The following is a 21,431-nucleotide window of genomic DNA, read 5'->3' on the forward strand; positions in this document are numbered from 1 at the left end:
ACCGGGGTTGGAGACCCCTGGTCTATGGGACTGAAGTGATGACATTGATCACAGGCAGTGAGTGGGGTTGTGGTTCCTGAGTCCTCTCCAGCCGTGCTGTCTGTGTCTCCAGCCCTGCCTGGTTGCATGCCTTCTGCATCGGAGCTGGGCTCTGCCAGTGCACTGCTGAGCTGCTGGATGCTGCGGTTGGCTCTCTGTGGGGGTCAAATCAAATATTTCCGTAAACCAAGCAATGGTTCTTGGAACTTGTAGTTTTATGTGATGCCCAACTTTTGTTGAACGGTTTAAAATAAAAATAAACTACAACCACAATATCGCGTTGGTAAGCCTATCAGATTGGTATGATCGCGAGATCAGCCTTCACATATCACATAAAATAGCTTTTATTCGGCCAAAACAATGTACACTAATACATATGTATCGAATTTATTAGCAGAATGTCACAATATTTTGGAACATCTTTGGTTTTTCATAGTTGCATTTATTGTATTTTCCAATCAATCTGGAAAAACACGCCCACCGGGTCGAGCTGGAGCTGCAGACGCTGGCGACTCGTGGAGGATGTTGGAAACTGCTATTTGTAAGGAAAAGCGTTATAGCTGAGCAACTGAGAGAAGACCAACGCACATAGGCTACTAGGTCTGGGCACCGAGATCAATGTACAGTTCCATTGGATATTGCAAGCCTCCACCATAAAAGCCAGCCAAATAGAGCAGTAAAGAAAGGGTAAGTGAGAAATGCATGATAATAAAACGTTTTCCACAGCTGTATGATTGTCTTGGAGAGAATGTTGTATTGCTTCCAAGTAAACCAACTGTACAAATGAATAAATAAATGCAGATCTTGGAATTCCCACTCTACCTTTTCTGTTTTTAGGCCTACTTTCTGACAATGTAACTGGAACCATGATAAAATAGGCTACAACGTTTTAATTCCAGGGCATATTTGTGCATTATGAAAGAACAGTTGAAAGTAAGGCCTAAATTATACAACTCAACATTCACAATGGACCTGTGCAGAATGATTAGCCTATAAAGGCTGATGTTTTATTGGCTAACGATATGTAGAGAGAGAAAAGGTAGTGAGACTGGCTAGGCTAGTGGCAGTGTATTGTCATGCTGCATGCATGACCACTTCTCCAGCTTTTGTGGGCTTGCTGCATTGTTGCAAATATCCCTAGAAGTAATAAAGATAACGCTGAACTGTAGCTACTGTAAAGTTTAATTATTTGCTACATTTCCTTTAGTTGATACAATTTGATAGTCTAACGCTTGCCTTTAGCTTTAGCCAACCAGGCTATGCTCAGGCTAGGCAGTGCTGGACCGGTCGGGAATCGGAATGTCCTGTAGTTCCCAGTTAATCAGTGGAGGTTACGGCCCGGGGCTTTCATCAGATTGGTTCGTCTATTTGTAATGTCAGAGGGTTTTTCTGGGAATAGCCATTTATTTTCGGTTAGTTGTTTCTTTCCCGAGATGTGTTTTCTGTAGTGTGGGGGCTTTATTTTCAAGCCAGACAGCTTGCCTCAGTGACCTGGTTTACTTCGCATCCGCTCTCTTTGTGTAATGTATATTTTTTTTCACCACACAAGACTTCAACTTAAAAAGTGCTGCCAATGCATCTGAATAGTCCTCTCCATGAGACAATCTCGAACCTCTTTCAAGATGTCACCTAATGTCAAACTCCCATGAATTAATTAGAGGGGTGTTTTGGTTAGAGCTCTCTCTTTTTTTATCAGAAAAGCTCGAGATTTTGCTTTGTCCATATGCTCATGAAAAGTGATAAACTAATGTGAATCAGGCAGGCGGTGGTCTGTGAAATAATACTATATAAACCTTTTATAAACACAATAGTCAGACAAATTGATTGGCAATAATAGCTAGAACCTTAAACCGATTTATTAAAGCTATACAGCACTTCTGGTACAGCTCCTGCATTAAACAGCCATTTGTCTGTGTGAAACAGACTGGTATTCTTTGAGAGCGGGACAGTGATCATCTGCTTTTGGATGGTTGTCTCTTCCTGCAGGAATTCAAGTGTTGGACCTGTGTCACTGATAATCATAGCCAGCACTCCTCCAACTGTAACCGCTTGTTGTAGGCAGATGTGTCAGACTCATTGGATGACAGGACAGGCAGCACACAGAAGTAGCCTATGCCTAAGTACTGACACATTTGACCATGCTGTAGTTAGAATACTTTAAATATAGTTCTGCATCAATTATACAGTATACTGTACATTATTATCAAGGTTATCATGCCACTCATGAAGCTCTTTTTGGAGTCTAGTCTCAATGACCTCCTGGTAACAACAATGTTTATGGAGGGTGTTTAAAAAAAATAATAACTTAATTTTTTTCTGTTTGAGGACTTTGTTGTCCGGCCCTGCCATTGTATCTTAATAGCCAAGAGGAAGCTTGGGAAATGAGTTCACTTTACTACGGCATTTTGTATGTTGTTCATGAAACCCTGCCTGCTTCACTCTACCATAGACACTGCCATGAGGCCAGTTCCCTTTTCAGTGTTGTTATATTAGTGTTGTTATACACACTAAGAATAGAACTGAAGCTTCTACCAGGTCTGTATTTAATAGAGGTTTATGGGCTAATTGCCTGAAAGAATAATGGCCTCTTGTTTTCAAGGAGAGGGATCATTTGAGTTATACCATAGGTAGGCTACTTTTCATCTATTTCATCAGCTATGTTATAGAACAACAACAGCGTCCACTTTTTCCACATGTAGAATAAGTGTCTCAAATAATATGCAATCTACTTCACATCCGTTTTGGGGTGTGACATTGGCCTATTGTCTTTGCCAGTATGTAACTCTGTGTTGTTTTTATTGCACTGCTTTGCTTTATCTTGGCCAGGTCGCAGTTGTAAATGAGAACCTGTTCTCAACTGGCTTACCTGGTTAAATAAAGGTGAAATAAAAAAAAAAAAGTATGGATGATATCTTTCCATGTGCCAGTCTCTGTTTCTGTGTGAGCGACATGGCTATTTTTATTGTTCTGTGAAAATAGGAAGGTTATCTCTGGACAACATTATAGGTGGTGTCATAGTTAACTTGGCATGGCTAGTGAAGTGCTAATGTCACTAGTAAGGTAGAGTTAATGTTTCAGCCTCACTGGCTGTGGTCAGTGTGTTTACTGAACCAACATACATGTACTTTTGTGTCTGGAGAAATTTCGCCTCCTTTCACTGCTACCGCCCTGTATGGACCAGATCCTAGATGGTGCATGACCTAGATGGTGCATGACTGTGACCAATGAATTCAGTGTCCCATGTTAACTATTGATAAAATAAATCCTTGATGTCCACATTGATGCTTATGTCTGGCACCATTAGTGCATGTTCCTCATATCCCTAGAAAATTTTATGATTAAATCCAGCATGACAATGATGCATGTGTGCTACATCACCAGTGACCTATATCAATATAGCTTATAATAATAATAAGATGATTAATAATAGTAATAATAATGATTATTATATAATATATAGCTAATAGCTCATAGCTGGTCATTTTTCCGTGCTGCTTTTCAGAAGGCTACCACTACTTGAGGCAGTATGTTATGTTAAACGGTTGAATTAGGGATTTCTATGAACATCTATCAATGACATTGTAAAAGGACAATGGGGATCTATTGTTTGATGTGAATGGATTTGAATGGATGTGAATGGATGCCCAATTGGGACTCAGTTGAATATAAGTTTTCATTGCTATTTGTAATGTAAACAAGTAAGCCGTGCTGCACCTAAACATGTACTGTAAGACATGTTAGTATCAATAGTATTACAGGCATCAATTAAGTCTATACAGTGAAGCCTATCTGAGTAAAACAGTACTTCCAGCATTTATTTCCATATGTAGGTCATATGGATCATTAAGTTCAATGAGCATGTGCATTAAATAAGGCTTTACATACTGATCAAAATCAGGCTGAGTTTAGGATGCAGGATTATTGCAGGGTTTGGTTTTTCTCACCAGCTGCTAAAGTGATAGATGTCTTGTCTATGTGCTGTCTGGGTGCTGTCTATGTGCTGTCTGGGTGCTGTCTATGTGCTGTCTGGGTGCTGTCTATGTGCTGTCTGGGTGCTGTCTACGTGCTGTCTGGGTGCTGTCTACATGCTGTCTGGGTGCTGTCTACGTGCTGTCTGGGTGCTGTCTGGGTGCTGTCTACGTGTTGTGTATGTGCTGTCTACCTGCTGTCTGGGTGCTGACTATGTGCTGTCTGGGTGCTGTCTACAGTGAGGGAAAAAAGTATTTGATCCCCTGCTAATTTTGTACGTTTGCCCACTGACAAAGACATGATCAGTCTATAATTTTAATGGTAGGTTTATTTGAACAGTGAGAGACAGAATAACAACAACAAAAATCAGAAAACCGCATGTCAAAAATGTTATAAATTGATTTGCATTTTAATGAGGGAAATAAGTATGTGACCTCTGCATAACATGATTTAGTACTTGGTGGCAAAACCCTTGTTGGCAATCACAGAGGTCAGAGGTTTCTTGTAGTTGGCCACCAGGTTTGCACACATCTCAGGAGGGATTTTGTTCCACTCCTCTTTGCAGATCTTCTCCAAGTCATTAAGGTTTCGAGGCTGACGTTTGGCAACTCGAACCTTCAGCTCCCTCCACAGATTTTCTATGCGATTAAGGTCTGGAGACTGGCTAGGCCACTCCAGGACCTTAATGTGCTCCTTCTTGAGCCACTCCTTTGTTGCCTTGGCCGTGTGTTTTGGGTCATTGTCATGCTGGAATACCCATCCACGACCCATTTTCAATACCCTGGCTGAGGGAAGGAGGTTCTCACCCAAGATTTGACGGTACATGGCCCCGTCCATCGTCTCTTTGATGCGGTGAAGTTGTTGTGTCCCCTTAGCAGAAAAACACCCCCAAAGCATAATATTTCCACCTCCATGTTTGACGGTGGGGATGGTGTTCTTGGGGTCATAGGCAGCATTCCTCCTCCTCCAAACACAGGGAGTTGAGCTGATGCCAAAGAGCTCGATTTCGGTCTCATCTGACCACAACACTTTCACCCAGTTCTCCTCTGAATCATTCAGATGTTCATTGGCAAACTTCAGTCGGCCCTGTATATGTGCTTTCTTGAGCAGGGGGACCTTGCGGGCGCTGCAGGATTTCAGTCCTTCACGGCGTAGTGTGTTACCAATTGTTTTCTTGGTGACTATGGTCCCAGCTGCCTTGAGATCATTGACAAGATCCTCACGTGTAGTTCTGGGCTGATTCCTCACTGTTCTCATGATCATTGCAACTCCACAAGGTGAGATCTTGCATGGAGCCCCAGGCTGAGGGAGATTGACAGTACTTTTGTGTTTCTTCCACGTGCAAATAATCACACTAACTGTTGTCACCTTCTCACCAAGCTGCTTGGCGATGGTCTTGTAGCCCATTACAGCCTTGTTTAGGGCTACAATCTTGTCCCTGACATCCTTGGAGAGCTCTTTGGTCTTGGCCATGGTGGAGAGTTTGGAATCTGAAGCTGTCTGGGTGCTGTCTACATGTTGTCTATGTGCTGTCTGGGTGCTGTCTATATGCTGTCTGGGTGCTGTCTATGTGCTGTCTGGGTGCTGTCTATGTGATGTCTACATGTTGTCTATGTGATGTCTGGGTGCTGGCTATGTGCTGTCTGGGTGCTGTCTACGTGCTGTCTGGGTGCTGTCTATGTGATGTCTTTGTGCTGTCTGGGTGCTGTCTACGTGTTGTCTATGTGCTGTCTATGTGCTGTCTGGGTGCTGTCTATGTGCTGTCTGGGTGCTGTCTATGTGCTGTCTGTGTGCTGTCTGGGTGCTGTCTGGGTGCTTTCTATGTGCTGTCTATGTGTTGTCTATGTGATGTCTGGGTGCTGTCTATATGCTGTCTATGTGCTGTCTGGGTGCTGTCTATGTGCTCTCTACATGTTGACTATGTGCTGTCTATATGCTGTCTATGTGCTGTCTGGGTGCTGTCTATGTGCTGTCTACATGTTGTGCTGGGTGCTGTCTGGGTGCTGTCTATGTGCTGACTACGTGTTGTCTATGTGATGTCTGGGTGCTGTCTATGTGCTGTCTACGTGCTGTCTACGTGCTGTCACAAATTAACTTTTAGCAAGGCACACCTGTTAATTGAAATGTATTCCAGGTGACTAACTTGAAGCTGGTTGAGAGAATGCCAAGAGTGTGCAAAGCTGTCATCGAGGCAAAGGGTGGCTATTTGAAGAATCTCAAATATAAAATATATTTAGATTTGTTTAACACTTTTTTGGTTACTATATGATTCCATATGTGTTATTTCATAGTTTTGATGTCTTCACTTTTATTCTACAATGTAAAAAAATAGTAAAAATAAAGAGAAACCCTTGAATGAGTAGGTGTGTCCAAACTTTTGACTGGTAGTTTATCTCACCTAGACAACCATCTAAGTGCTATGATAGTTATTTTGTTCTGTCACCAAATAATAATCATTGAATTTATGAATATAACCATGTTATTACGGATCCATAGTCTAACTGAGATCATATAAGGATATGCTGATTAAAATACTATTCTATGTGAGCAGTAGGCATAGTAAAACATTGTGGTTTGGTAAGTGAGTGACACATCAATATGCTTTTCATGTATGAGCACAGGAAAAGTAGGCCATTCTGGTACAAACGTCAAAGTGAATGACGACTACTAACAGAAGAGTACTATATAAAGGGTGTGCAATCAAGGGAGTAATGAAGTCCAGGTGTGACTGATGATGAGACGGAGGTGTGCGTAATGAGGGTTGCCAGGTGTGCGTAAAGATGGGTTACCAGGACCGGTGGTTAGTAAACCGGCGACGTCGAGCGCTGGAGCGGGGGAGCGGGAGTAGACATGACACCTATTTAATTATTACATTTATGGATCAAGGCTTAGCAGTCATTCTGATCTTGTTCCCAGTTATCAGTGCTTTAGTTTATTATGTTGCTGTCCAGCGGTTCTGAATATGCGATGCACACGACTGTCCACGTTTTTCTGTGCAATAAGCTTTTGATTTGAACATTTGAAAAGTTTTAGCGTGTGTACTAGGCTATTTGATTTAATTTATATACAGTACCTGTCACGTTCGTTCATGGACGGGTCAGACCAAGGCACGGCGTGATATGCATACATGTTTATTTAAACTTAATAAACGCTCGACAAAACAATAAACGAAACGAAACGTGAAGTCCAAGGTAGACACCAACAACATACCTCATACGGAACAAGATCCCACAACCCACTAGTGCCAATAGTCTGCCTAAGTATGGTCCCCAATCAGAGACAACGAGCGACAGCTGCCTCTGATTGGGAACCACACCGGCCAACATAGATCTAGACATACTAGATCCAAACATAGTAAATACAACATAGAAAATCACACCCTGACTCAACAAATAAGAGTCCCCAGAGTCAGGGCGTGACAGTACCCCCAAAGGTGCGGACTCCGACCGCACAACCTTTACTTAACAGGGCGGATCCGGCTCCGGGCGTGACAACCACCTATTCTCCGCCTCCCTGTTGCGCCCCTGGTCTGGTCTGGACCTCGGCGTGCTGCTTCCCCTCTCCTTCCTCCCACTATACTCCAAGCCCTGTCTGGACCCTGGTGTGGGAGACCCCGAACCTGGAGAGGGGCTGACGTCTGGGTCTGGACTGGAGCCGCTGACCGGAGCTGGACCGGGCACCGGTGGAGCGGACTCCTCAGGCTCCGGACTGGAGCCGCTGACCGGAGCTGGACTGGGCACCGGTGGAGTGGACTGCTCTGGCTCCGGAGTGGAGCCGCTGACCGGATCTGGACTTGACCCCGTTGGAGCGGACTGCTCTAGCTCCGGAGTGGAGCCGCTGACCGGAGCTGGATCAGGCACCGTTGGAGCGGACTGCTCTGGCTCCGGAGTGGAGCCGCTGACCGGAGCTGGACTGGACCCCGTTGGAGTGGACTGCTCTGGCTCCGGAGTGGAGCAGCTGACCGGAGCTGGATCAGGCACCGGTGGAGCGGACTACTCTGGCTCCGGACTGGAGCTGCTGACTGGTGCCGGACCAGGCACCGGTGGAACGGGCACGGGCCGTGCCGGACTGGACACACTCACCACTGGTCTGGTGCGAGGAGCAAGCATGGGCCGAACCGGACTAGGAACATGCACCACTGGCTTGGTGCGAGGAGCAGGAACAGGCCGGGCCGGGCTGGGAACACGCACCACTGGTTTGGTGCGAGGAGCAGGAACAGGCCGGACCGGGCTGGCGACGCGCACCACTAGCTTGGTGCGAGGAGCAGGAACGGGCCGGACCGGACTGTGAAGGCGAACTGGAGGTCTGGAGCGGAGAGCTGGCACAACCCGTCCTGGCTGGCTGCCCACTTTCGCACTACACGTGTGGGGCGCTGGCACAGGCCGCACTGGGCTGTGCACGCGCACTGGCGGTACAGTTCGTAGAACTGGCGCAGGATATGCGGGACCGAGGAGGCGTACTGGAGACCAAGAGCGTTGAGCCGGCACACCCCGTCCTGGCTGGATGCCCATCTTCGCACGGCACGTGCGTGGTGCAAGCACAGGACGTACAGCTCTGTGCCGGCGCACTGGCGACACAGTACGTAGCTCCGCATAACACGGAGCCTGCCCAGTCATACGCTTCCTCGCGTGAGTACGGGGAGTTGGTTCTGCTCTAACCCTAGGCTCCGCCAACCACCCCGTGTGCCCCCCCAACATTTTCTTGGGGCTGCTTCTCGGGCTTCCTCCTCGACCGGCCTCCTCCGTGTTGCCGTTGCTCCTCTCCTGCGTGGGCATCTATCTACCTTAGCCCATGGTCCTTTCCCCGCGAATATCTCTTCCCATGACCACAATTTGCCCACCTGTGACATGGCTATTTGCTCCGCCTGGGCACGCTGCTTGGTCCTCGTTTGGTGGGATCTTCTGTCATGTTCGTTCATGGACGGGTCAGACCAAGGCGCAGCGTGATATGCATACATGTTTATTTAAACTTAATAAACACTCGACAAAACAATAAACGAAACGAAACGTGAAGTCCAAGGTAGACACCAACAACATACCTCATACGGAACAAGATCCCACAACCCACTAGTGCCAATAGTCTGCCTAAGTATGGTCCCCAATCAGAGACAACGAGCGACAGCTGCCTCTGATTGGGAACCACACCGGCCAACATAGATCTAGACATACTAGATCCAAACATAGAAAATACAACATAGAAAATCACACCCTGACTCAACAAATAAGAGTCCCCAGAGTCAGGGCGTGACAGTACCAGTCAAAAGTTTGGACAAACGTACTCATTCAAGGGTTTTTCTTTATTTTTTACTATTTTCTACATTGTACAATAATAGTGAAGACATCAAAACTATGAAATAACACATATGGAATCATGTAGTAACCAAAAAAGTGTTAAACAAATCAAAATATATTTTATATTTGAGATTCTTGAAAGTAGCCACCCTTTGCCTTGATGACAGCTTTGCACACTCTTGGCATTCTCTCAACCAGCTTCACCTGGAATGCTTTTCCAACAGTCTTGAAGGAGTTCCCACATATGCTGAGCACTTGTTGGCTGCTTTTACTTCACTCTGCGGTCCAATTCATCCCAAACCATCTCAATTGGGTTGAGGTCAGGTGATTGTGGAGGCCAGGTCATCTGATGCAGCACTCCATCACTCGCCTTCTTGGTCAAATAGCCCTTACACAGCCTGTAGGTCTGTTGGGTTATTGTCCTGTTGAAAAACAAATGATCGCTGCAGAATGCTGTGGTAGCCATGCTGATTAAGTGTGCCTTGAATTCTAAATAAATCACAGACAGTGTCACCAGCAAAGCACCCCCACACCATCACACCTCCTCCTCCATGCTTCACGGTGGGACCCACACATGATCATCCGTTCACCTACTCTGCGTCTCACAAAGACACGGCACTGGTTGAGTGAATGCCAAGAGTGTGCAAAGCCAGTGTCTGCGATATCTGTTTGTATTGTTATCAGGTCTAATATTAGCAAGGGATGGTGTCTGAGGCCATGACACCCTCAATGAATGGATACACAAGATCAATCGATTTTGTGGTTATATAAAATGTAGCCTGCTAGTGATGAGTAATCACTTCCATACCAAAAACATAAAAGAGTTAGATGGGAGTGCTGTGCAGCCTAGCTGTACGTCGTTTAAAGAAAGGATCCTTGTGTTTGATCTCTCCTTTTGTGAAGAGTCAGATATATACCTCTCTGTCTGCTGGTCTGGTCTGGCCTGGTCTGGCATGTCTGTAAATAATATTGCAGTCATCTGGGACCAGAATACTACCTTGTTTTATCCTGGTTGATGCAGTCCTTTTTGTTGTTTAAGGCCTGGGCTTGCCTCCCTATGCTTTCTGACTGTCGATGCAGCCATTTATCAAAGTAAAGGGCTCTCATTGGCTCTGGGCCTGCTGAATCAAAGAAGAAGATCAGACAAGTCATTTACTTTATGACGTTTTACAATCTAGTTCATTTTAGTTGACAATAGGCCACATTTTACATGGCAGCCTTTACTGAAACACCTGCCTCAGCATCTTGGATATACAGTGGGGGAAAAAAAGTATTTAGTCAGCCACCAATTGTGCAAGTTCTCCCACTTAAAAAGATGAGAGAGGCCTGTAATTTTCATCATAGGTACACGTCAACTATGACAGACAAAATGAGATTTTTTTTTCTCCAGAAAATCACATTGTAGGATTTTTAATGAATTTATTTGCAAATTATGGTGGAAAATAAGTATTTGGTCAATAACAAACGTTTCTCAATACTTTGTTATATACCCTTTGTTGGCAATGACACAGGTCAAACGTTTTCTGTAAGTCTTCACAAGGTTCTCACACACTGTTGCTGGTATTTTGGCCCATTCCTCCATGCAGATCTCCTCTAGAGCAGTGATGTTTTGGGGCTGTCGCTGGGCAACACAGACTTTCAACTCCCTCCAAAGATTTTCTATGGGGTTGAGATCTGGAGACTGGCTAGGCCACTCCAGGACCTTAAAATGCTTCTTACGAAGCCACTCCTTCGTTGCCCGGGCGGTGTGTTTGGGATCATTGTCATGCTGAAAGACCCAGCCACGTTTCATATTCAATGCCCTTGCTGATAGAAGGAGGTTTTCACTCAAAATCTCACGATACATGGCCCCATTCATTCTTTCCTTTACACGGATCAGTCGTCCTGGTCCCTTTGCAGAAAAACAGCCGCAAAGCATGATGTTTCCACCCCCATGCTTCACAGTAGGTATGGTGTTTTTTGGATGCAACTCAGCATTCTTTGTCCTCCAAACACGACGAGTTGAGTTTTTACCAAAAAGTTCTATTTTGGTTTCATCTGACCATATGACATTCTCCCAATCCTTTTCTGGATCATCCAAATGCACTCTAGCAAAACTTCAGACGGGCCTGGACATGTACTGGCTTAAGCAGAGGGACACGTCTGGCACTGCAGGATTTGAGTCCCTGGCGGCGTAGTGTGTTACTGATGGTAGGCTTTGTTACTTTGGTCCCAGCTCTCTGCAGGTCATTCACTAGGTCCCCCCGTGTGGATCTGGGATTTTTGCTCACCGTTCTTGTGATCATTTTGACCCCACGGGGTGAGATCTTGCGTGGAGCCCCAGATCGAGGGAGATTATCAGTGGTCTTGTATGTCTTCCATTTCCTAATAATTGCCCCCACAGTTGATTTCTTCAAACCAAGCTGCTCACCTATTGCAGATTCAGTCTTCCCAGCCTGGTGCAGGTCTACAATTTTGTTTTTGGTGTCCTTTGACAGGTCTTTGGTCTTGGCCATAGTGGAGTTTGGAGTGTGACTGTTTGAGGTTGTGGACAGGTGTATTTTATACTGATAACAAGTCCAAACAGGTGCCATTAATACAGGTAACGAGTGGAGGACAGAGGAGCCTCTTAAAGAAGAAGTTACAGGTCTGTGAGAGCCAGAAATCTTGCTTGTTTGTAGGTGACCAAATACTTATTTTCCACCATAATTTGCAAATAAATTCATAAAAAATCCTACAATGTGATTTTCTGGGTTTTTTTTCCTCATTTTGTCTGTCATAGTTGACGTGTACCTATGATGAAAATTACAGGCCTCTCTCATCTTTTTAAGTGGGAGAACTTGCACAATTGGTGGCTGACTAAATACTTTTTTTCCCCACTGTATGTGGGAGTGCACAGATTGCCTATGCATTATTGTGTGTGTGTGTGCAGCTGGCTGTGATAGGTGGGCTGAGTCAGTAGCCCTGGCCTATGATGGGGTAAGGTGGCTGAGGGACTATTGCATCATGTGGCCATGGCGCTACGTGGAGGATCCATGGTCACAGGAGGGAAACACATTAGAGACACCCGGAAGAGAACGCTCCCTTCCAATGTCACTTCCTCTCAGAGGGAGCCTGACATCTGATTGGCTTAAAGAGGAGGGAAGGATTTTGAATGGCTGGAATGAGAGCACCATACTACATTTACATTTACGTCATTTAGCAGATGCTCTTATCCAGAGCGACTTACAAATTGGTGCATTCACCTTATGATAGCCAATGGGACAACCACTTTACAATTAATTTTTTGTATAGTTTTCAAAGTTTTATTTTTTTTAAATTTTTAGAGTATATTTTTAATTTTCATTTGTTTTATATATATATATATTGTTTTTTTATTTTGTTTTTTAAAATTTATTTATTTATTTTTGTGGGGGTGGGTAGAAGGATTACTTTTATACTATCCCAGGTATTCCTTAAAGAGGTAGGGTTTCAAGTGTCTCCGGAAGGTGGTCAGTGACTCCGCTGTCCTGGCGTCATGAGGGAGCTTGTTCCACCATTGGGGTGCCACTCTAAGCGTTTGTATAGCCTGTGCGGAGAGGAGGGAACAGGGATAGACAGACACATAGTTGACAGGCTACAGAAAAGGCTACAATAATGCAAAGGAGATCGTAATGAAATTAACTAAGCATCTGGGAAAGCGAGAGAGCGGGGCCTCCCTCACGTTTCACTGAAACACTCAAATATAACTCTCCCAACTTCCACTTTAGATTAATAGACTTTAGTTAGTGTCTGATCGGTTAGCGATGTTACCAAACAGACTAGTTCTGTCTCTTACCTCTAGTTAGTGTCTGGTCTGTTAGCGATGTTACCAACATACTAGTTCTGTCTCTTACCTCTAGTTAGTGTCTGGTCTATTAGCGATGTTACCAAACAGACTAGTTCTGTCTCTTACCTCTAGTTAGTGTCTGGTCTATTAGCGATGTTACCAAACAGACTAGTTCTGTCTCTTACCTCTAGTTAGTGTCTGGTCTGTTAGCGATGTTACCAAACAGACTAGTTCTGTCTCTTACCTCTAGTTAGTGTCTGGTCTGTTAGCGATGTTACCAACAGACTAGTTCTGTCTCTTACCTCTAGTTAGTGTCTGGTCTGTTAGCGATGTTACCAAACAGACTAGTTCTGTCTCTTACCTCTAGTTAGTGTCTGGTCTGTTAGCGATGTTACCAAACAGACTAGTTCTGTCTCTTACCTCTAGTTAGTGTCTGGTCTGTTAGCGATGTTACCAAACAGACTAGTTCTGTCTCTTACCTCTAGTTAGTGTCTGGTCTATTAGCGATGTTACCAAACAGACTAGTTCTGTCTCTTACCTCTAGTTAGTGTCTGGTCTGTTAGCGATGTTACCAAACAGACTAGTTCTGTCTCTTACCTCTAGTTAATGTCTGACTCTGAATTGTTTAAAAGGGTGTGTTTATCTGCCAGAGGAAGAAATATGTAACAGCTAATCATACACATTGTGAAATCTTATGAGAGTACCTGGCTTAGTGGAAAAGAGGGGGGAGATGGGCTTTCTACCAGCCAAAACCATGAAGTTATTCCTTAAAGGTCCAATGCAGCAGTTTGTATCTTATTATCAAATCATTTCTGGGTAACAATTAAGTACCTTACTAGCTAGGTTTCCATACAATTGGCGATAGATTTTCATAAAAACAATATGCACATTTTCCCATGTGTTTCCATCAATTTGAGTTCTTGCAGATAAAAGGCTGTGCGTGATGACGCAGTGCACATAAAAATAACTTTTGCGCTGAAATTCCCATGTACTGAAAAAAAATACAAGTGAAATGTGTTTTCAACTCTAGTGATGATTTTGTCACAAAAACCTTTGCGTGATATAAATGAGTCATTGCAGATGGCACGGATAGACATGGCCGCCTGGTTTCAGGCTCCTAAGCAACTTGACAATATTATTTTTAATGTTATTCCTCAGGTTATTAGCCCAGAACGTCCTTTGCATTATTACATACAGCCGGAAATAACTTTTGGATATCAGAAAGGCGGTAACTCACCAGCATTTCGACCAGGAATACGACTTTCCTGAATTGGATCCTTTGTTCGTACCTTCCAAGGCGATTGAACTTATCCCAGAGGCAGCTCCAAGACACCATCGGCGGAGAAGAGGTATTTGGAGTGGACTTTTAGTCCGACTCTGGAGGCGTACACACCATCCACCGCTTCCAAGTATATTACTCGCTAATGTTCAGTCCCTGGACAATAAAGTTGACGAGCTCAGGGTGAGGATCTCCTTCCAGAGAGACATCAGGGACTGTAACATACTCTGTTTCACAGAGTCATGGCTCTCTCCGGATATACTATCCCCGTCCATTCAGTCAGCTGGGTTTTCAATACATCGTGCGGATAGGAATAAAGAACTCTCCGGTAAGAAGAAAGGCGGAGGTGTATGTTTCATGATTAACTACTCATGGTGTGATTGTGGTAACGTACAGGAACTCAAGTCCTTTTGTTCACCCGACCTAGAATACTTCACAATAAAATGCAGACTGCATTATCTCCCTAGAGAATCTTCTGACTGAGTTCATCAGGAAGTGTATAGGGGATGTTGTTCCCACTTTGACGATTAAAACCTATCCAAACCAAAAACCGTGGATAGATGGCAGCATTCGCGCAAAACTGAAAGCGTGAACTATCGCATTTAACCACGGCAAGGTGAATGGGAATATGATCAAATACAAACAGTGCAGTTATGCCCTCCGTAAGGCAATCAAACAGGCAAAACAGTCAGTATAGAGACAAAGTGGAGTCGCAATTCAATGGCTGAGACATGGCAGGGACTCCAGACAATCACGGATTATAAAGGGAAAACCAGCCACGTCGCGGACACCGATGTCTTGCTCCCGGACAAGCTAAACACTTTCTTCGCCCGCTTTGAGGATAACACAGTGCCGCCGACACGGGCCGCTCCCGAGGACTGTGAGCTCTCGCTCTCTGTGGCCGACGTGAGTAAGACGTTCAAGTGTGTTAACCCTCGCAAGGCTGTCGGCCCAGACGTCATCCCTAGCCGCGCGTAGACGGCATCCCTAGCCATGCACAGACCAGCTGGCTGGAGTGTTTACAGACATATTCAATCTCTCCCTATCCCAGTCTGCTGTCCCCACTTGCCTTAAGATGTCCACCATTATTCTTGTACCCAAGAAAGTGATGGTAACTGAAATAAATGACTATGGTCCCGTAGCACTCACTTCTGCCATCATGAAGTGCTTTGAAAAGCTAGTTAAGGATCATATCACCTCCACCTTACCCAACACCCTAGACCCACTGCAATCTGCATACCACCCCAATAGATCCACAGATGATGCAATCGCCATTGCACTGCACACTGCCCTATCCCATCTGGACAAGAGGAATACCTATGTAAGAATGCTGTTCATTGACTACAGCTCAGCCTTCAACACCATAGTACCCTCCAAGCTCATCATTAAGCTTGGGGCCCTGGGTCTGAACCCTGCCCTACGCAACTGGGTCCTGGACTTCCTGACGGGCCGCCCCCAGGTGGTGAAGGTAGGAAACAATACCTCCACTACGCTGATCCTCAACACAGGGGCCCCACAAGGGTGCGTGCTCAGCCCCCTCCTGTACTCCCTGTTCACCCATGACTGCGTGGCCAAGCACGCCTCCAACGCAATCATCAAGTTTGCAGACGACACAACAGTGGTAGGCCTTATTACCAACAACGACGAGACAGCGTAAAGGGAGTAGGTGAGGGCCCTGGCGGAGTGGTGCCAGGAAAATAACCTCTCCCTCAACGTCAACAAAACGAAGGAGCTCATCGTGGACTTCAGGTGACAGCAGAGGGAGCACCCCCCTATCCACATCGATGGGGCCGCAGTGGAGGTAAAAAGTATCAAGTTCTTCGGCGTACAAATCACTGACAATCTAAAATGGCTGAAGACATTTGGCTTGGCCCCTAAGACCCCCACAAAGACCCTTTACAGATGCACCATTGAGTGCATCCTGTCAGGCTGTATCACCGCCTGGTACGGCAACTGCACTGTCCACAACCGCAGGGCTCTCCAGAGGGTGGTGCGGTCAGCCCATTGTATCACTGGGAGCACACTGCCTGCCCTTCAGGACATCTACAGCACCCGGTGTCAATGGAAGGCCAAAAAGTTCCTCAAGGACCTCAGCCACCCGAGCCACGCCCTGTTCACCCCGCTATCATCCAGAAGGCGAGGTCAGTACAGGTGCATCAAAGCTAGGACTGAGAGACTCAAAAACAGCTTCTATCTCAAGGCCATCAGACTGTTAAATAGCCATCACTAGCCGGCCTCACCCAGTACCCTGCCCTGAACTTAGTCACTGTCACTAGCCGGCGAACACCCAGTTACTCATCCCTGCATCCTAGAGGCTGCTGCCCTATGTACATAGTCATGGAACACTGGTCACTTTAATAATGTAACACTGGTCACTAATAATGTTTGCATACTGTTTTACCCATTTCATATGTATATACTTTATTCTAGTCAAGTCCATCCTATTTAACTATTGCTGTACATATACTATTCTATCCACGTATTCTACAGATATACTATATATTCTATCCACATACTGTCCATAATGTCTATACATCCCATCACATATATATATATTTCTACTCCGGACTCCGACATTGCTTGTCCTAATATTTCTATATTTCTTAATTCCATTATTTTACTTTTAGATTTGCATGTATTGTTGTGTATTGTTAGATATTACTGCATTGTTGGATCTAGGAACACAAGCATTTCGCTACACTCGCAATAACATCTGCTAAATATGTGTATGCGACCAATAAAATATGATGTGCCCACTTTGGTCTTGGCACGTGCGCTCTAGCGAACAGATCGCCAGATACAGTGCGGCTATAGCCTACATGATGATATTATTATGGACAAAAGAGCCAGATTATTTTTATTTGTCAATTGGTAGTCAAAACATCGATCACCATGTCACCAGTATAAGACCCTCAATATTTATTGGAAAGGAGCATCAAGCTCATCACCATACACTTTCACCACCCTGTGAAGTTCATCATCATTTATTTAATCTGTAGCCTAATCAACTGCATGGTTTCCTGAGTCGTGGGAGGACCACACAACATATCATCGCGTGACTCCAAGTTTACTTAGATATGATGGTTATTATATCAATATTTGCGTTTCCACCGCCACCCCTCCCACCAAAACAGGCTGACATTTCAGCCGGTCTTTTCAATCAGCTCTTACACTAAAAGGGCATTATCATAATTTTCACAATTTCACAGTATTATTCCAAACTCATAGTGTAGAAATATACATGAAACACAAGGAAATCACATTTTTGACTGCACTGGGCCTTTAAACCACAACAAGGATGTTACAGGATGATAAGGGGGCAGAGATGAGGATTTTGCAACAACTCAGCTGTTTTGAAATGGCATGAAATTGTCTAGCAATCCACAGTCCTCACAGGACATTACAAACAAGACCAACATATTGTACAGAATCAGTGTTAGAAGTCTTGCAGTGTAGAGGACTACTCTGCCAGAGATCCACCTGGCTTGCAGGCCTGCCTCATGTCTCAGCCTTTGAAACATTCTCCCCCCAGATCCAACCACTTTAAGCCAATGGCAAATCAACATTGGCATGCATGCAGTGGGTTGTGGGTTGTAGGTTAGGCGTTTAGCAGGGATTGAGTCCTGTCAGAGCTGCATGTGTGCTGCAGGAGAGATACAGACAGACAGACAGGCAGACAGCTCTAACCCAGTACAGATGTTGGACCTTAATTTGATCACTCGCTGAGAATTTTCCTGCACCACAGGAAATGCAGATGAGCTTTGTGATTTACCTAAATTCACTGAAAACCCACATTAACACATGGTTATATTAACAGTATTGCACTTTTCATGTAGCCTACTTTTGGCCAGCTAATAGCCTTACCACTGATCAAACAACATTATGGACTAAACATTCAAATCCTGTTGCTGCAGGATTATTTTGCTATGACAATACTGGTCAAATTAAGATCCTACACCTGTATATTCCCCAGCTGTGAAGACTCTTTCATGTGGGATTAAGAGGCTTTTCTTTATGGTGGTTGTATTGAGCCTCCTGGTTGTACTGAGCCTCCTGGTTGTACTGAGCCTCCTGTTTGTACCTCCTGGTTGTACTGAGCCTCCTGGTTGTACTGAGCCTCCTGGTTGTACTGAGCCTCATGGCTGTACTGAGCCTCCTGGTTGTACCTCATGGCTATACTGAGCCTCCTGGTTGTACTGAGCCTCCTGGTGATACCTCCTGGTTGTACCTCCTGGCTGGACTGAGCCTCCTGGCTGTGCTGTGCCATGTTATATTCTCTATAACCCTGGATTCTGCGCTGGCTTCTCCTGGACTAATGACTCCCTGTGGTTAGGCCTTTGATTCCTGGGCTCCAGTGGGGAGAAACACTACACAGTCATGCTATCCTGCTACAGTCTATGTAGGCTACAGAAAAGGTTATTCCGTCATTCTTAATCCCAATTGGTGATTTTAATCTTCCTTTGACCAAATAACTCGACATTGAAACACTCTTACTAGGATATGCCTTTTATATGGGCTCTTATGCAGTATATTTTTTGGGAAATTACAGAAATTCATTAAAATTGTATGAAATGGGAGACTAACTGGCAAGCACATGCACACATATTTTCTACTCCATCCAAAGCAATGTGAATTACTTTGAATACAGAACAAAATGTTGAAGGTCAGGTAATATTACAATAAAACCCTTTGGTGCAGGATGGGCACCCAATAAACACTTTCTACAGTGTGCCAAAGCTTCTTCTTTGATCGGGATAGTAATTGATCGGTACAGTAATTGATCGGTACAGTAATTGATCTGTACAGTAATTGATCGGGACAGTAATTGATCGGTACAGTAATTGATCGTGACAGTAATTGATCTGTACAGTAATTGATCGGGACAGTAATTGATCGGTACAGTAATTGATCGGGACAGTAATTGATCTGTACAGTAATTGATCGGGACAGTAATTGATCGGTACAGTAATTGATCGGGACAGTAATTGATCTGTACAGTAATTGATCGGGACAGTAATTGATCGGTACAGTAATTGAAAACCCATGACCACATCCCAGATAAAACCTACAATACTGTTTCGTCCATTCTGGAGATGTGGGAAAACAAGCCGTGTGTCAAGGGGTTTGTCTCTGAAACATGATCAAATATTAATGGCACTCTTTCATGAACACTCCAACAAATACCGAAGCAGTAAATCGTTTGAGGAATATTTTACAGGCTAATCTGTAGGCAGACATATAATCTGGGCTCATGTTCTGCAAACACTCTGACGTGGGAGATGCACTCATAACTCAGATATAAAATATGATACTGCATGCTGTCACAGTGATACACCATTAAGTTGTGCATTCACTGCATGCTTATTTGATGGTCAGGGGTGGATAGGGGGGTCTATGAGGGATTGGGAGGGATTGGGAGGGAGCGAGATCTATCAGTTTTAGCACTATACAATATTTGGCAGAGCAGGAGAACAGTGTCTCATCACTAAGTGTGAAGAGGGGCTGTCACATTGTCACGGTTACTTGGCTCTTGTTTCAATGCCTTTGTTTATAAGAGGAATGCATGAATAAAGGATTTTAAATTGTTTATTTTGCTCTTGCTGTGCTAATTGAATTAGCCCTTCGTGTATTTTTAATGAGCATTTATTAAGTAGAGTTACTAAAGAGGTCAGAGAAGTAAAAGTTGAGATAATTATTAAGTGTTTAATCTATCCTATGATTGACGTTACTTGGCATTAGAGGCTGCAAAATGGCAGTGAGCTCTTCCAGTTTCTGGTGTCAGCATGCAACCCTCTCTGTAGCCGGACATTTCTGTTTAAACAAACAGTTAAACACAGCACGCAGAAGGGAGTATGGAACTAACAATGGTAAGTTGGGTACCTTTCCCATAGTCACGGTAAATTAAAGATGTTTCACAGTGTTGTGACTTTCAAGAGGTCATGGAGGAGGGGGTTTGTACATTTGTATGTCAGGCAGTTGTGCCCTAAACCCTGAACAGTTGGAACTTGGAACTGCTCTATCTGACCTCCTTTTCAGTCCAACAGAAGAAGAAGAAACAGCATCTTGGGGTGGGTTGCTCACGCTCAGCCAAGATTCTTACATTACTTACTGTAGCATCTGGCAATGATCAGGGCCAACCAGGGTAGACACAGCTAGGAGGATGTATCTTTCTCAGACTGACCTAGCGCCCGTCAACACATGGCTACTCCAGACCCTCTCTGCTTGAGGGGGATGCAAGAATGTTTTTGGGACAGAGCTGTTTTGTATATACATTTTACTTCTTCTCTCTCGCTCTTCTTCTTTCCTAATTTACCCCTATATTTCCGTCTCTCTCTCTCTCTCTCTCTCTCTCAGTTTGACATATGGTTGGAGTGAGTAGCGTAGAGCCGTAGCAGAGATGAGTCTCACATCATGGTTCCTGGTAAACAGCGGGGGCACTCGTCACCGTCTGCCCCGGGAGATGATCTTCGTCGGCCGAGACGACTGCGAACTCATGCTGCAGGTGAGCATGGCTCCAATTTATACAACACAATATGATACAACACAACATGATACAACACAATATGATACAACACAACATGATACAACACAACATGATACAACACAACATGATACAACACAACATGATACAACACAAAACAACATGATACAACACAACATGATACAACACAACACGATACAACATAACACGATACAACATGATACAACAAGATACAACACAACACAACCTGTTACAACACAACATGATACAACACAACATGATACAACACGATACAACATAACACAACCTGTTACAACACAACATGATACAACACAACATGATTCAACACGATACAACATAACACAACATGATACAACACAACACAATACAACACAACACGATACAACATGATACAACAAGATACAACACAACACAACCTGTTACAACACAACATGATACAACACAACATGATACAACACAACACAACATGATACAACACAACATGATACAACACAACATGATACAACACAACACAACATGATACAACACAACACAACAAGATACAACACAACATGATACAACACA

General features: G+C 44.4%; 1 protein-coding gene across 4 annotated transcripts in view; it reads left to right on the top strand.

Moving 5' to 3' along the window:
• The first annotated feature begins 411 nt into the window (after nt 1–411).
• The window catches only part of LOC121578125 (centrosomal protein of 170 kDa-like), a 63,293-nt gene continuing 42,273 nt past the window's right edge, over nt 412–21,431 (top strand). For 2 of the 4 annotated variants that reach the window (XM_045214045.1, XM_045214047.1), the window contains exons 1-2: nt 414–726; nt 20,720–20,867. In XM_045214045.1, coding sequence (XP_045069980.1) covers nt 20,763–20,867 — 105 coding nt within the window. In that variant the 5' untranslated portion in view covers nt 414–726; nt 20,720–20,762. Of the gene's footprint in view, nt 727–20,719; nt 20,868–21,431 lie in introns of all 4 variants that reach the window. The other 2 variants (XM_045214046.1, XM_041892244.2) reach the window with 2 other exon arrangements.

This window comes from Coregonus clupeaformis, unplaced genomic scaffold, assembly GCF_020615455.1.
Source record: "Coregonus clupeaformis isolate EN_2021a unplaced genomic scaffold, ASM2061545v1 scaf0192, whole genome shotgun sequence".
Classification (NCBI taxonomy): domain Eukaryota; kingdom Metazoa; phylum Chordata; class Actinopteri; order Salmoniformes; family Salmonidae; genus Coregonus; species Coregonus clupeaformis.